General features: G+C 38.2%; 2 protein-coding genes across 2 annotated transcripts; one reads left to right on the top strand and one right to left on the bottom strand.

Annotated features, from left to right (window-relative positions):
- The first annotated feature begins 1 nt into the window (after position 1).
- LOC5512572 (DNA-directed RNA polymerase II subunit RPB4) lies at positions 2-4,451 on the top strand. Its single transcript, XM_001632890.3, has 4 exons — positions 2-133; positions 2,846-3,026; positions 3,375-3,470; positions 4,033-4,451. Exons 1-4 carry the CDS (start codon positions 73-75, stop codon positions 4,109-4,111), a joined length of 417 nt encoding a protein of 138 aa, XP_001632940.1. The 5' UTR covers positions 2-72; the 3' UTR covers positions 4,112-4,451.
- A 2,415-nt stretch (positions 4,452-6,866) lies between these two features.
- On the bottom strand, positions 6,867-13,563 carry LOC5512573 (protein DDI1 homolog 2). Its single transcript, XM_001632847.3, has 3 exons — positions 13,086-13,563; positions 11,598-12,313; positions 6,867-8,137 (listed from the first exon to the last, which is right to left on the bottom strand). The coding sequence occupies exons 1-3, from the start codon at positions 13,330-13,332 to the stop codon at positions 7,751-7,753; spliced, it is 1,350 nt and encodes a 449-aa protein (XP_001632897.3). The 5' UTR covers positions 13,333-13,563; the 3' UTR covers positions 6,867-7,750.
- Positions 13,564-13,623: the final 60 nt, after the last annotated feature.

Raw genomic sequence — 13,623 nt, 5'->3', positions numbered from 1 at the left:
AATCATATATATTTTTTCAGTGATTTTTTCAGTTATTTGTCACGTGCAAGGGCGGTCGCTCAGTCATTCAAGATGGCGACTGGTGGTCAAACTGCGGATGAAGAGGATGCCACGGAATTACAGTTCCCTAAAGGTTTGTGTAAAGATTGCCCATGCTTAATAGCTTTCAAACGTTCATACTAAATTACCCTAAAAAATCATCTGATCATTTTAGGTGTTTTTCGTAGATAAATAACAATATTTATGGTTTATTAAGAAGACACATTTTGTACTGAATGTGACAAAGACGAGGTTTTCTTTACTAGAACGAAGTGTCTAGATACTCGAGAGCCGGGAAATCATACCCATATACTAGCTACCCGGCAACTTTCATAATTTTGTAAAAATTAGCCATATGAATCATATTTTTCAATTCAAATCCATGTAGTATTGTTAAAAACTTGGAAGCGATTCCGATGCAAGAAGCGTTTGTTATTTAGAGCGGTTCGCAAAGGCTAGGCACACCAAAACAAAGAAATTTGAGTCGACACTTGGAAAAAATTTCGAGCGAACGAACCTCACGGGAGCGATTGTCAAAACACTAAATACCCGACTGGTTTTGCATTTCTTTTAAAATAACCCAAGGAACAATATTTGTGAATATATAAACATGTAACATTGCTAAGAACTTGAAAGCGATCTTGATTCACAAAACAATCATAATGTAGATTCTCAAAGAATTCAAATCAGGGTGAATCAGCGAATACAACCCTCATGGGAACGTTTGTCATAACACCGCATACCCGACAGTTTTTTTTTTATCTCTAAAACATTTACTTATCTCAAAACATGTAGTATTGCTAACAACTTTTTAGAGGCAGATTTAAATCGCTCTTAACCCTTTCACTCCTGGGTACTTTTGAGCAACATTGTAAGAAAAACAGACTGAAAACAGAAACCTCCCCCCCTATTTCAAGTCCAAAACTACCAGTTAAGCTAAGCTACCACTGACCCAAGACGGTATGCCTTGAAGTTTCCAACAATGCACTGCGGTGCCTTTTCTTTCTAGCGACGGCACTGCTACAGCCTGTTGCTTACAACAGTTTTGCTTGTGATTTGCTTAAAAATTACAGATTTTTCACATCTGGAGAGTGCCTTAGGACATCATGAAGTCTTTTTGGGGATAATTAATGCTGTGCTTATGGATGTTTGCACGCTGAGGTTGATTCAATCGGATAATTCCTTGTCTGGGCTTCACCAAGTGAGAAAGGAATTTTCTGGTGAATGGCCTCATACTCTCCAATGTGGGCCATCTTTGCTACCCAACCTTATCCAAAAATTGTTTTCAGGCTTATTCTGGGTTCCTTGGACCTGGAAATGTTTTGTTTGGCTTTGGGGCAAAGAGACTTATAAAAAAACTGTTATGATTGTGGGGGAGGAGATTGCCTGCCTGTCTGTCAAGGTGTTTCCAAGACTCCAATGATGCAGTGCAGGCATGCAAAATAGGCTAAACATGGTGACTCGCTTCTAATGGAGGTTCTAGCATTGATTATTGTGACTGATTGCTGTAAAATGGGACCTGAGGGAGCGCAATAAAGGTCCCTTTTTGGGACTTGATCTGTGTTTGCTTGTCTCTATTTGTAGTTCGGAATTTTGTGTCTTTTTGGTAAGAAATGTTTCTAAGTTTAAGCATTTGTTTACGAATTGGTCAGAAATCAAGGTTGATATTTTGACAAAAAAGTCAATTCAATTACATTGCTTAGATGCGCTTTTGAAGGTCATCTATGTGTCTTTTTGGTAAGAAATGTTTCTAAGTTTAAGCATTTGTTTACGAATTGGTCAGAAATCAAGGTTGATATTTTGACAAAAAAGTCAATTCAATTACATTGCTTAGATGCGCTTTTGAAGGTCATCTATGCCTTGGATGAATCTATGAGTATCCGGGTCTGGTGATGTTTAGTTTGCATTTTTGGCGTTTTGGAGTTGGGCCTATATTTTGCAGGCATCTCAGGGGGTTATGGCAATGAAAGACATAAACTACCGATCATAATTAGAGCGCAGGAAGCCCGAGCTTTTAAATGTCCCTTATGATATAAGCGGTAAACATAGGGCAAAAAACAAAATTAGTGAAAAATAAAAAAACAACTTGTTGACGTGTGTAGTGTAGTCTAGCATTGTGTTTATGTTTACTCTTTGCGTGCTCTCTGGCCGTAAAAAACACACTTCCTTCCGCTTAATGGCGGTCAAATCATGGTGACATCCTCACATATAGTTTGAGTCCAACTAGCCCAAACCTCAGCACCACATGATTTTCCATTGCAGAGTAATCCGGCAGAATATTTGTCTTTTGTCTTAGGCAACCATCAAAATTGCCTTGTCCCCGTGAGCACAAAAAACAGGTCACTTCACTGGGAGGGAGCATCAGGATTAGTCTGCCCTAATCTCAAAACAGGTTTTTGCCATTGTCAAACACGTAGACTAGTGTCAAAATGTGCCCTTAACATCAAAATCAGAGCAAAAAAATGTACACACATATATCTCCAGACAGAGAAAAACTAGCTAGAAAAACTAGAAAAACTAACCTTTTTTTACCCTTACCAAATCCACACAGCCACAGGTGCACGGGATGTTTTCGCGCTTGCAGGGACAAGGCAATTCTCATAATATCTGTTGATACATTATTATATAGCATTTTCTTTCATGGCTATATTATCAAGGGGCTCTTAAATTGCAGCACAGCTCTTTGCATCTCACCACATCACCTGTTATGTTCTTATCCTTGGCCTGTTGAACCTTTTTTATTTGTTGATGCAGTGAAATTTGAATAAATTGAAAAAAAATATTTCTTTTTACTTTGTCTTTTCAGAATTTGAAAGTGCTGAATCATTATTGAACTCTGAAGTGTACATGTTACTAGAACATCGTAAAACCCAAAATGAGAGTGCAGAGGAGGAGCAAGAACTCTCTGAGGTGTTTATGAAAACTCTAGGATATACCCAGAAGTTTAGCCGTTACAAGAACAGAGAAACTATAGCACAAGTTCGAAGGTGAGTTGAATAAAAAGTTAAGAGAAGAAATGGATACAATATACAAAAAGGGCCAACATAACAAAAGGATTTAGAGTCAATTTTCAACCATTTGTTTTTTTTATTATGTTACTATTAATTATGTCCATCATCAATCATCATTGAAAAAGTGCACCAAACAAAGTAGAATTGGCATTTTCTGCTAAAAAAATTGTAGCACTCCTCAAGTTATGTGTATTTTGTGCTAAAAAGTTTATCTCTAAAAAAAACAGCAGCATGGCTCTACATATTGGTATATTTTCTATCAATGTATGATATTTTCTATCATTGTAACTCTTCCTTATTGGATTTATTTGTTTTTGTATAAAGTTTGCTTGGAAAGAAGAAACTACACAAGTTCGAGCTGGCCTGTCTAGCTAACCTGTGCCCAGAGACAGCTGAGGAAGCCAAGGCACTTATCCCAAGGTACTGTATATAAAACATTTTGTTGGGGGTTTTGTCTCTCCAAGGATAGGTAGCAGTTTCAATTGAATTCAAATATGTATTAAGAATTGTGATTGATAGCAGTCATTGATTCTAGTCGTTGTCAAAGTCATGCCTTAGAAATAGAATATAGACATTGGGCTGTTTCACCTCACTCAAAAACCTAATATCTTAGACTCCAGATTTTCTAACACAATAGTACATCTCGCAAGAAACATTAGCAGTTCATAGGGGATGACTAATACATGGTTACCATAGTTATGCTTTAATATGTGCAGCTGAGGCTAGGGAAGGCCTGGGACTTGTTTCTGCAACGTGGACAGCAGTTTGATCAAATCGAGTTTTGACCCTTGGCAGAGGTCTCTTTTCCTTGCGAAAGCAAGCCAAGGAAAATAAAAAAGTAAGCCTCTGCTTGCAGGGAACAGATAAAGGCTTTACCTTCAATGAGATAGGCACATCCGAACAGGAAATAAGGTGGTGGAAAAAGTTGGAGTCCTGACTCAAGTACTTACAATAATATCCCTGGTTTTGTTTTTGTTTTTAGTCTGGAGGGAAGATTTGAAGATGATGATCTCCAGCAGCTTTTAGATGACATCCAAACTCACAGAAGCTTTCAGTATTAATAGCAGTGCATAATCTATAGGCTTTTAACTCTATTTATTGATCCATAACGCGAATCTACAGGACATTTACTGACAATTCTTTCTAGAACTACCATAGTTCATTCTCGAACTACCATAGTTTATTCTAGAACTACTATATTCTACCATCACTGTTAAGTCGTATTGTGGACTATTGCTGTGATTGTCAAAAGCCCAATAGTATAGAGAAGTTGTAGTTTTATATCATGGAAGTTGATTGCATGGTATCTGATACTGTAAATGAGATAGTCATGGCCATGGAGTGATAGGTCAGTGTTTTCAAGCGTACATGGATTATATTAAAGTCAGTATTTTTATTCAATCAGAGTCTTTTTTCTCGTACTTTTCAATCAGAGTCTTTTTTCTCGTACTTTATCCAGAATCACCAGCCAATGGCAAAATTTTGCATTTGGAACTAATTTTCCTAGATCTATAGAGCTACGGATAAAAAAATGATTAAAATACAAGTATATAAAAATAGCAAAGTTTCGAATAAATCATGTGTCCGAATACGCGTATTCATAAATCTCGTCCATATTTCCTTGTTCTGTACCCTTGGTTTATGCACGGTGTCGTGATCACGTGACACGCTTGTTTATTCAGCATAAGATAGCGCCTGTTAGTTGTTTATGCCCTTTGCAGTTCGCCGGGTTTATTGACCATACACCTCTATTAACTACCATTTAGACCTGGACCAAGGACTGTCGTGACGCAAGTAATGTTTATCATGATTGTGGTTTGCGCACTATATGAAATATAGCGAACCTCGCAGCATTCTGTCCATTTTTGCACTTTTCTGCCCTAAAACTTTTATCTCGCTAGTTCTACAAAGAGTAGCCCTTATCTGACGTCAGACTGAACTAACTTTACACAAGTTTTGAAAAGAAGGCGATCCGCCTACTTTGGCTGCGCAATAGGTCCTTGTGTGAGGGTGCGAATTTGACGAAAAGTGGGCCAAGTACATAATTTTTTTCTTATTCTGTATGTATAGCATTGCTGTCCATACAAAACAAGAAGACTTAGAAATATAGATGTAGAAAAATCAGTTTGGAAAATTGAACTAAATTGTGCATATCCCTAATTATTTTGACCTACAAGGCAAAACCGAAACTGTTCAAAAGGTCAAAGTAATTATGCTCGGATTTTAGGCATCGCATATACGGGCTTGCAATCGTTTATGAGCTTGGCTTTTATTATATCTGTATATTTCAGGGGGGTGGCTAAGGGGGCCCGGGGCCCCTCTTCTATCAGCCAAAAATACAGTAAATGTATGTGACATCATCTAAAATACAGGGGAAAATGCCTTGAAAGGGCCTTTCGGGGCCCCTCCTGTTTAAAATCCTGGCTACGCCGCTTTACGATGTTGATTGCTCACGTTATTTCATATGCCCTCGCTGCAGTACCGCAAGGCCCATAGGGACCGATGCCCCTCTCCCCAGTTTTCTCTTTTTTTTTTTTTTTTTTTTTTTACAAAATCGTAGGTGCACAGCCAATAGGGGTGTGACTATGCTCTTCAGCTTTTTTGAAGTACCTTTTTCCCAAGTACGCCGCGTTCCCTCGGACCATCGGTTTAATAAACGCCCCCGGCGTTATTAGATCCTACACGATATTTAGTACCTCAGCAATGCCTCGGGTTTGCTACAAATGCTAACGCTGTCTTACCGGGATTTAAGAGACTAATTTTGCTAACTGATATATAATAAAAGTTAGGTAGTTTTTTTCCAGAAAAATCTTCACGATGTCTAAGGCATCGTCTATCGAGCTTACTCATTTCTCAACATCCTAGCCATGGAAGCATTTTGAAGTATCCAATGAGTAGTCCATTTGGACAAATTCTAAAAGATTGTGCAGTGTTTGTAGGGCTGTACCCCATGTTAGATCCTTCCCATATATGGCAACGCCCTTTATCGATTGCATCCACGATTAGTGTTGTAGGAGACAAGCATTCTTATAACATGCAAGCTAGGGCGTCGCCTATTTGGGCTAATACCCGTGCAACCTCTTTGATAGCATTCTTCTGCTCTGCAGAATACGCGTTTTCAATTTCATCCATTGTATTATTAACGCTGCAAATATTTCGCCGGGGATGCAATTCAACTTCTGGACTATGAACATTTACCATTGATTTTGCACACAGTTCACACACGCCAACCTTTTCTTTGGTCTGGATGCTTGCACAGCTCGTATATTTTGTCTTGCCATTGATATTGAATGCGGACTCTACGATATGATCTCCACTTCGAGTAAAGTAGCTGGCGTATAAACTATCTCCAGCTCTAGCTAATTGACGCGCTACTGTCCTTATTTCCTCCATGGCCTTTGCAAGTCAAAGACGATTTCCCTTCCAGCTTGAAGCTATTTTTATCAGGGAGGGCAAGCCAATAGCACTTGGTCTACATAATCACTCTCAAGATGCGTGTAGTAATCGCCTCCTTTTCAAGTTTTCACAGCAAGGGGTCGATGGTGGTGAGTTTTTAAAATCGGCTTTCTTTGATTCGCCCGGGCAAACCGATTTTCGTATCACACCACTTTATGTTGCCGTGATTTTTTTTAAGCATTTGTACACAGAAAACCTCCCGTATCAATTCTGTTTTAAACTTTAGAATCGATATTTCTCTCGTGGAAATCAAGCCGTGTGTATTTGGAGTCTAGTCATTAGTATAGGGTGATGTTTTTCTTTTCCCAGTGGGGGATTTGAAGACTGGAAATCCCCCAGGCGAAAAACAGACAAACAACCTTGCAATACTCGCTTTTTACTTTTATATTTGTTAATAGTTTCTAAGGAAATATGGAACTTCGCAAAACATTTTAAGTGTCCAGTTTCGTTGTAGCTGTTGCTTAGTGTGCGATCATCTTTTAGGTGACCTTTTCTAGTAAAGAAAAGAAGATTTATGCAAAATGAGTTTTTGTTTAAGTTGTAATAAAATAAGTTATACGTTAAAGGAGATGGATAATGATTTATGCATCGTTTATTCCTGTAAAACAACTATTAGCTTACAAGACTAGCACACGATTGAAAAAAATATATATTAAAATATTTTATGTCTTTCGAGCTAACCGAAAAATCTAGAAATCTTTGTACATAATAACAGTCCCTGATAAATAGAAATTATGTTTTACTGAAACTAGATTGGTGAAAGTTATCATTACAAAATATCAGGCCCATCAGAACGTTATAACGATTTTTATATCTGATTATAACGATAAACGTACGAGATAAAACTCAATGTGACAAAAAAAAAAAAAAAAAACTTAAATTCCCTAAATGCTGCTCCAGGGTAAGGAACTTCGCAAACAATCCATATCAAATGCTTAATTTCGTTGCGACAGAAGATACTAGCCTTAAAAATAATTGTTTATCAGTATACTTTGTTTACATTGAAATGCTACGCATGTGAACTTGGCCTTTGTTGGTTATTTTCTGCTCAAGTTATCCCAGAGGAAACGAAATCTAATATTGGAGGCATGGAAATCAATCAAAACCATGCAGAAATTTCAATGAATTTTCAAAATACTTTCCTTGTAACACTGCAAATATCGAAACAATGAAATAAAATTATATAAAATAATGAAATATTGCTTTAAACAAATTCTTCTAGCATATCATGGACGTAAAATATGCTAGGACATTTTAGGAACTTGAATTGACTGAGCTAGAAGATTGGCAGCGGCAAGATTAGCATCACCATGAGCTTGCTGCAAAGCTACCAGGGCCTTCTCGCGACTGAAGCCCATGCTCACGATTTGTTGGACCTTTTCCTCAGGGAAGCTAGTGTTCGTAGAAGTTGCAGAATCAGCTCCTGCAGAGCTCTGTGTGCCTGCTTCTTCTGCAGACCTTGACAGAGCCTCAGCCAAATTTCGGTCTTCTGTTTCTTGCATGGATCCACCCTCTTCAGGGGGATTGTATGAAAGTCTAGCAGTGTCTGGAAGCTCTGACTCGGACAAGAAAGGAGTCTCTGTACCAGTTGTGCCAATGCGTAGCACATTGCTCTTCAAGTCTATGCAGCACTGTTTGGAAAAAGGCGTTAGACACTGTATCATAATATCACAGAGTTTGAATGCTACATTTTAGACAAATCAAATGAATTCCTTTTTGTGTGTCTATGTATTAATAAATATCTATCACATTACGTATCTGTTCTGGGAACTATCAAACAGTTGCTTTGGGCTGCCAGCAAACCAGAGGGTAAAATAGTTGATTATACATCAAGTATCTTAAATTCCTAAGAATCTCACAAAGGACTAGATAGGCAATAGCTCCTCCAAATAACTTATAAGGTCAGGTAGCAAATCCTTAAACATTTCCTTATTCAACTATTTCAACTCAAATAAAACTGGGCAGCTCAAGAACCCCCCCCCCCCCCCCCCCCCCCCACCCCAACCACACACACACCTAAGATCCCCCTGGGCCCATTCTATGTATTTTTTATAAGTGCATGTGGATTTATTAATATTTGTTTGATATAGAGTGAAGCAGAATCTTCAATTCATGAAAGCGATCAAATTCAATCAAAAGGCAAGACCCTTGCCAAGTCGTGGATAATAAAATGGTAATTTGGGACAAAAGCTTGGTTTTGGTGCATTTTAACCCACTTAAGGGTAAAATGGTATGTAGAGTATTGACCAAACCAATAAATTTCTTGGCTTTATGTGGTTTTATTTATACATAGGGTATTTTGTCTCAGACAAGTGTAAACAATGGTACTATAATAATAATAATAATAATAATATCAGCATTTATATAGCGCCTAATAGGAAATGTTACATTTATAAAAATCGATATTATAATTAAAATATATATATATATATATGTATGTAATGTATAATTAACAGTGATATTTAAAAAAAATGAATTTTAAACTAATTATAAATTAAATGTTTCTTTAAAAAGGTGAGTCTTAAGGCATTGCTTGAAAGTATTAAGATTTTGTATTGTCCCTAAGTGAAATGGCAACTCATTCCATAGTTTAGGAGCCGCAATCGAAAAGGCGCGGTCACCATAGGTCTTCAAATTGCCCCGTTTGACCTGGAGGTATTGTTGAGAAGCAGACCGTAGTGATCGGGAATGAGTTTTGTACTTGCATAGATCTTTAATATATGGTGGAGCCATTTCATTGAGAGATTTAAAAACAGTCAGTAAAACTTTAAAAATTATCCGGTACTTTACTGGTAACCAGTGGAGATCTTGCAGGATAGGTGTTACATGCTCAGTCTTTTTTGTTAAGCTGATAATACGAGCAGCTGTGTTTTGAATAAGTTGTAATTTATGAATTTGGTAGTCAGGTAATCCATAAAGGAGGGAATTGTAATAGTCTAGTTTTGAACTGATAAAGGCATGTATAAGTATTTCTGTGGAATTCTTGTCAAGGTACTTCCTAATTTTGCCAATATTTCTGAGGTGGAATCTTGCAGATTTACATACCATTTTGAGATGATCTTCAAAAGAAAGATACTTATCAAGAATTACTCCCAGATTTCATTTTTTTGATTTCATCAACCACCTTTACATGTTCAAGACTTGGGGCAGGACAGAACTTGGAGGAAAAAAGAATAAGTTCTGATTGATCATGATTTAGTTTTAGCCCATTAAGCACCATCCAGGCATTGATCTCATGAACACAACATTCAACTTTAGTTTTAGCCATCAAAAGTTCATCTTGTGAATTACCTAGAAAATAAACGTAAAGTTGTGAAACATCCGCATAAAGGTGGTATAGAATGCCATGTCGTGCTATGATCTGAGCAATGAGCGAAGTATAGGCAAGATAGAGTAGCGGGCCTAGGACAGAGCCCTGAGGAACACCTTGTTCCAGGCTACGCAAAGATGACTTGCAGTCCTCAACCCGTACATACAGTTTGCGGGATGTAAGGTATGAGCGGAACCAAGCGAGAACATTGCCAGTCAGGCCATAACTCAATGAGAGACGTGAAAGAAGAATGGAATGATCAACGGTATCAAATGCCGCCAACAGGTCAAGCAGTAGCATCAATACCGAGTTTCCACCATCAATGGCACATAAGATGTCATCCTGCACCAAGAGCTGTCTCCGTGGAATGGAATTTCTTATAAGAAGATTGGAGGGAAACACCCAAATTATTGCTAACTATATGCTTTGTCAATTGTTCAGCGACAGCTTTTTCGATCACCTTAGAAACCATCGGTAGGTTAGAGACTAGACGAAAGTTAGGGTAAAGTAGGTGATTGGCATTGTGCTTTTTCAATGAAGGGTGAAGTTCAGCAACTTTCATTGGGTCAGGCATTACACCTGATGAAAGCGAGGCATTAACAATCCTGGTTATTATAGGAAGGAGTGTACTAAAGCATCCCTTTAAGAGGGAGGCCGGCAAAGGATCAAGATTACAAGACTTCGATATAGGCTTGTGAGCTAGGATCTTAACATCATCTTCTGAAATTATATCAAATTCACTCATTTCCACTGTACACGTATGGTCACAAGGGTTGGGGCCAACCATGGTTTGCTGTTCCATTGGATCTAGATGGATTTTAGATTGACTTTTGACTACCCCACACTGGTAAGCATAATTAGCACGGTCAGTTGAAAGACCAGACCATTTCCTCTCTAAGCGCCGTCTCTTTCTCTTTTCCTCAGAGACCTCGGGTGTATACCAGGCAGCTTTTGGGCGAATGGTAACAAGTTTTGCCTTTAGTGGGGCATGCTTGTCTAACAGTGCCTTAAGGGTGTTGTCATACTTTATAACCAGGTTATTAATATTCACTTGTTGGTTTTGAAAAAGTTCAGAGTTGAGAAGGTCTTCAGAAAGTTGGCCTATGTCAACCGATCGAAGCTTTCTGAAATTCACGACTTTCTTCGCAAACTGTGGTTTGCAAAGGTCAAGTTCACAGTGTATGGCATGTATACTACTGTGATGTTGGAATAACTGCTTCAGGTAAGTCTATGCCCATCTGATTGATTCCCTGGGGACAACCAGTCGACCCAGGTACCATTGATGAAAATCGAAACCTTGCATTCAGATAGCTATTTATCTAATGTGGCTTGATTTATTATTGGCAAGAAAGGCAGGAATGACGTTAAATCATAGTCTTAACCATCACCCCCTTCAAAGAATTCAACTATGGCCGCCATGTTTTTTACTTACATGCTTTGGAAAACCACTGACAATTCGCTGGCTTTTTCGCTAAAATGTTTAATTTGATTGGCCAAGAGTTGTGATATTAGAAGAGTTATGATTGGCTATGGGTTACACTTGAGTCGACGATTAGCCACGAGTGACACAACCCTGCTAACTGCAAAAAGTCCTGAATAGCTTTGCTATCCATGACTTAAAAAGGACTAGAATCCACAGCTCCTCAAAACCTTTGTCTATTTCTGCACAATTACTCTTTCTTATGTACATAAAATAAAGGCATTTTACCCATTTCACCCATGAACAAAACAAAATCCATAAACAAGAAAAATAATAGATGATATAATCTACTGCATCTTACCTGATGCCTTTTAAGCATATCCAAACCAATAATCAGATCCATTGCCTGATCTTGAAGGACAGAGAATGACGAGGGTAAGAAATCATTTTCAATCTGAATCTGCGCCAAGTGCACCCTACCAACAATCTTTTGCTGTCCAACACCCTGTGCTATTCCTGACCATCGATGATCAATAAGCCGTTCAATATGGAGCCTTGATGCACAAGCTGAGCTCATAAATGTCATTTGTGCACCAGAATCTACAAAAGCCTTGACAGGATAGCCATTCAGTTTGATATTGATATACAACATGATGACTTTAGCAAATGATTCAGGTGAGTATTCCATTGCCGTTTCCATGTTCTGGTTGATGTTCGACATGCGGATTTCCTCGGCAATCTCTCGTTGAGCCTCAGCATCAAACATGTCAGCATTCATTGTGCGGATTCGACGCAATTCCCTCTCGGCTCTTTCTTGTCTCTGCTTGTTGAGGACATCAGCAAACTTTTGTAGGTTCCCGCTGATTAAAGCATCTGCAAGTTCAGGATTCCTCTCCTTGAGAAGTGACATTTGATGGGGGTCATTGAGGAACATGTCTCTGATATATTCTGGGCTTTCTTGATTGGCAGCTGGTGGTGGTGCCGTGCTGGGGGCAGGTTGAGTTCTTGATTGGTTATTTCCAGGAAGCTGAATCTGTCCCCAGTCTATCGCCATGGGCTGCCCAGATGGGGGTGCCACTGTAGAAAATAAAGAAAAAGTAAATGGAAAGCCAGAGCATTTTCATTTAACTTCTATTAGAACTCTATGCTCGTCTCGGGAAAAGGGGTTCTTGAATTTTAATTTGTGGCTCACCTTCAATGCCTCAAATAAATCAATTTGCTTGCAATTTGTGCTAACTGCACTTATGATAAAAGAATTACATTTCGGGAATCAAAGATTACATGGGCTTTTACATTTGATACTAGATTTGATATCAAGATCTCTAAATCAAACAGGATAATTGATTCATCCATTGGTATGTAATATGTTGAGAGTCACTGGAGATGTAGTTATATAAGAGAGAGCACTTTTTTTATCATCTTAGACTTTACAAATATTAGACTTCTTTAGAATACACTAAAATAGCAGATCTTATCATTTCTTTTGACATATAAGCCACTGGTTTTGCTTTAGGCAGGTGTCACAAAAGTATGGACCGCACCACAAGCATTCACCCACATTAGCTCTTTTGGGTTTTTTAACATATTTACTGTATTTCACCCGGTTTAACAAGATTTCTGTTCAAGTTAGGTTGACAGCTATGTCTTAATGACCTATTTTATAGACCAGTTTACGTATTTTAAAGAGCTATGTTAAATGCAATTAAAATATTGGTTGACTGGAAATAAGTCAACCACAATAGAGAGACTATTAAGTTTACCACTTGACTGTATATTTTTTCCATAACACATTTGTTTATTGTCGTTAAAGTTTCAGAACAATAAAAACCACAAATGCTTGATAGTTTACCTGTATTTCTGTCCGCATGTCTAGCTTGTCTTCTAACCATGAGTATTACATCATTCTCTTTAACAGAATACGCCGTGAGAGTCTTCTTTGGATCGCTGAGTTGTACGCCATCGTGATACAGCGAAATTTCCGATGCCGGTACGCCAGACTCAAACTCAAGCAACGCACGAAAGTTTTCCACTTCTAAATCAACACTCACATCTAGAGTGAATATGGAACCATCCTCGCCAGTGACCGTTACCTTCATTTTCAGGATTTATGCTTTGATTTAGCTACGATCTCAAGTAGATTTTCAACTGTTTCTCCAGTTCCTTTAGATGCAAAAATAGTTTCTCTGTAATCGATTGTTCTGCCACGTGTGGTTACCAGGCTCCCATAAGCAACCCGTGCCAAGCTCATTTCAAACAGAGAAAACTTTAAATTAGAGTAAAGCAAAACACATTTAGAGGTGACTGTTTATAAGAATAAAGTGGTTTGTCCAAAACCTATTTATGTCCAGGCTTGTTGTCTTTTAAAAGTCGAATTCTCGAAGAATATC

The sequence above is a fragment of the Nematostella vectensis genome, chromosome 3 (genome assembly GCF_932526225.1).
Source record: "Nematostella vectensis chromosome 3, jaNemVect1.1, whole genome shotgun sequence".
NCBI classification, from domain to species: domain Eukaryota; kingdom Metazoa; phylum Cnidaria; class Anthozoa; order Actiniaria; family Edwardsiidae; genus Nematostella; species Nematostella vectensis.
This window is presented reverse-complemented; position numbering and strand designations above follow the sequence as displayed.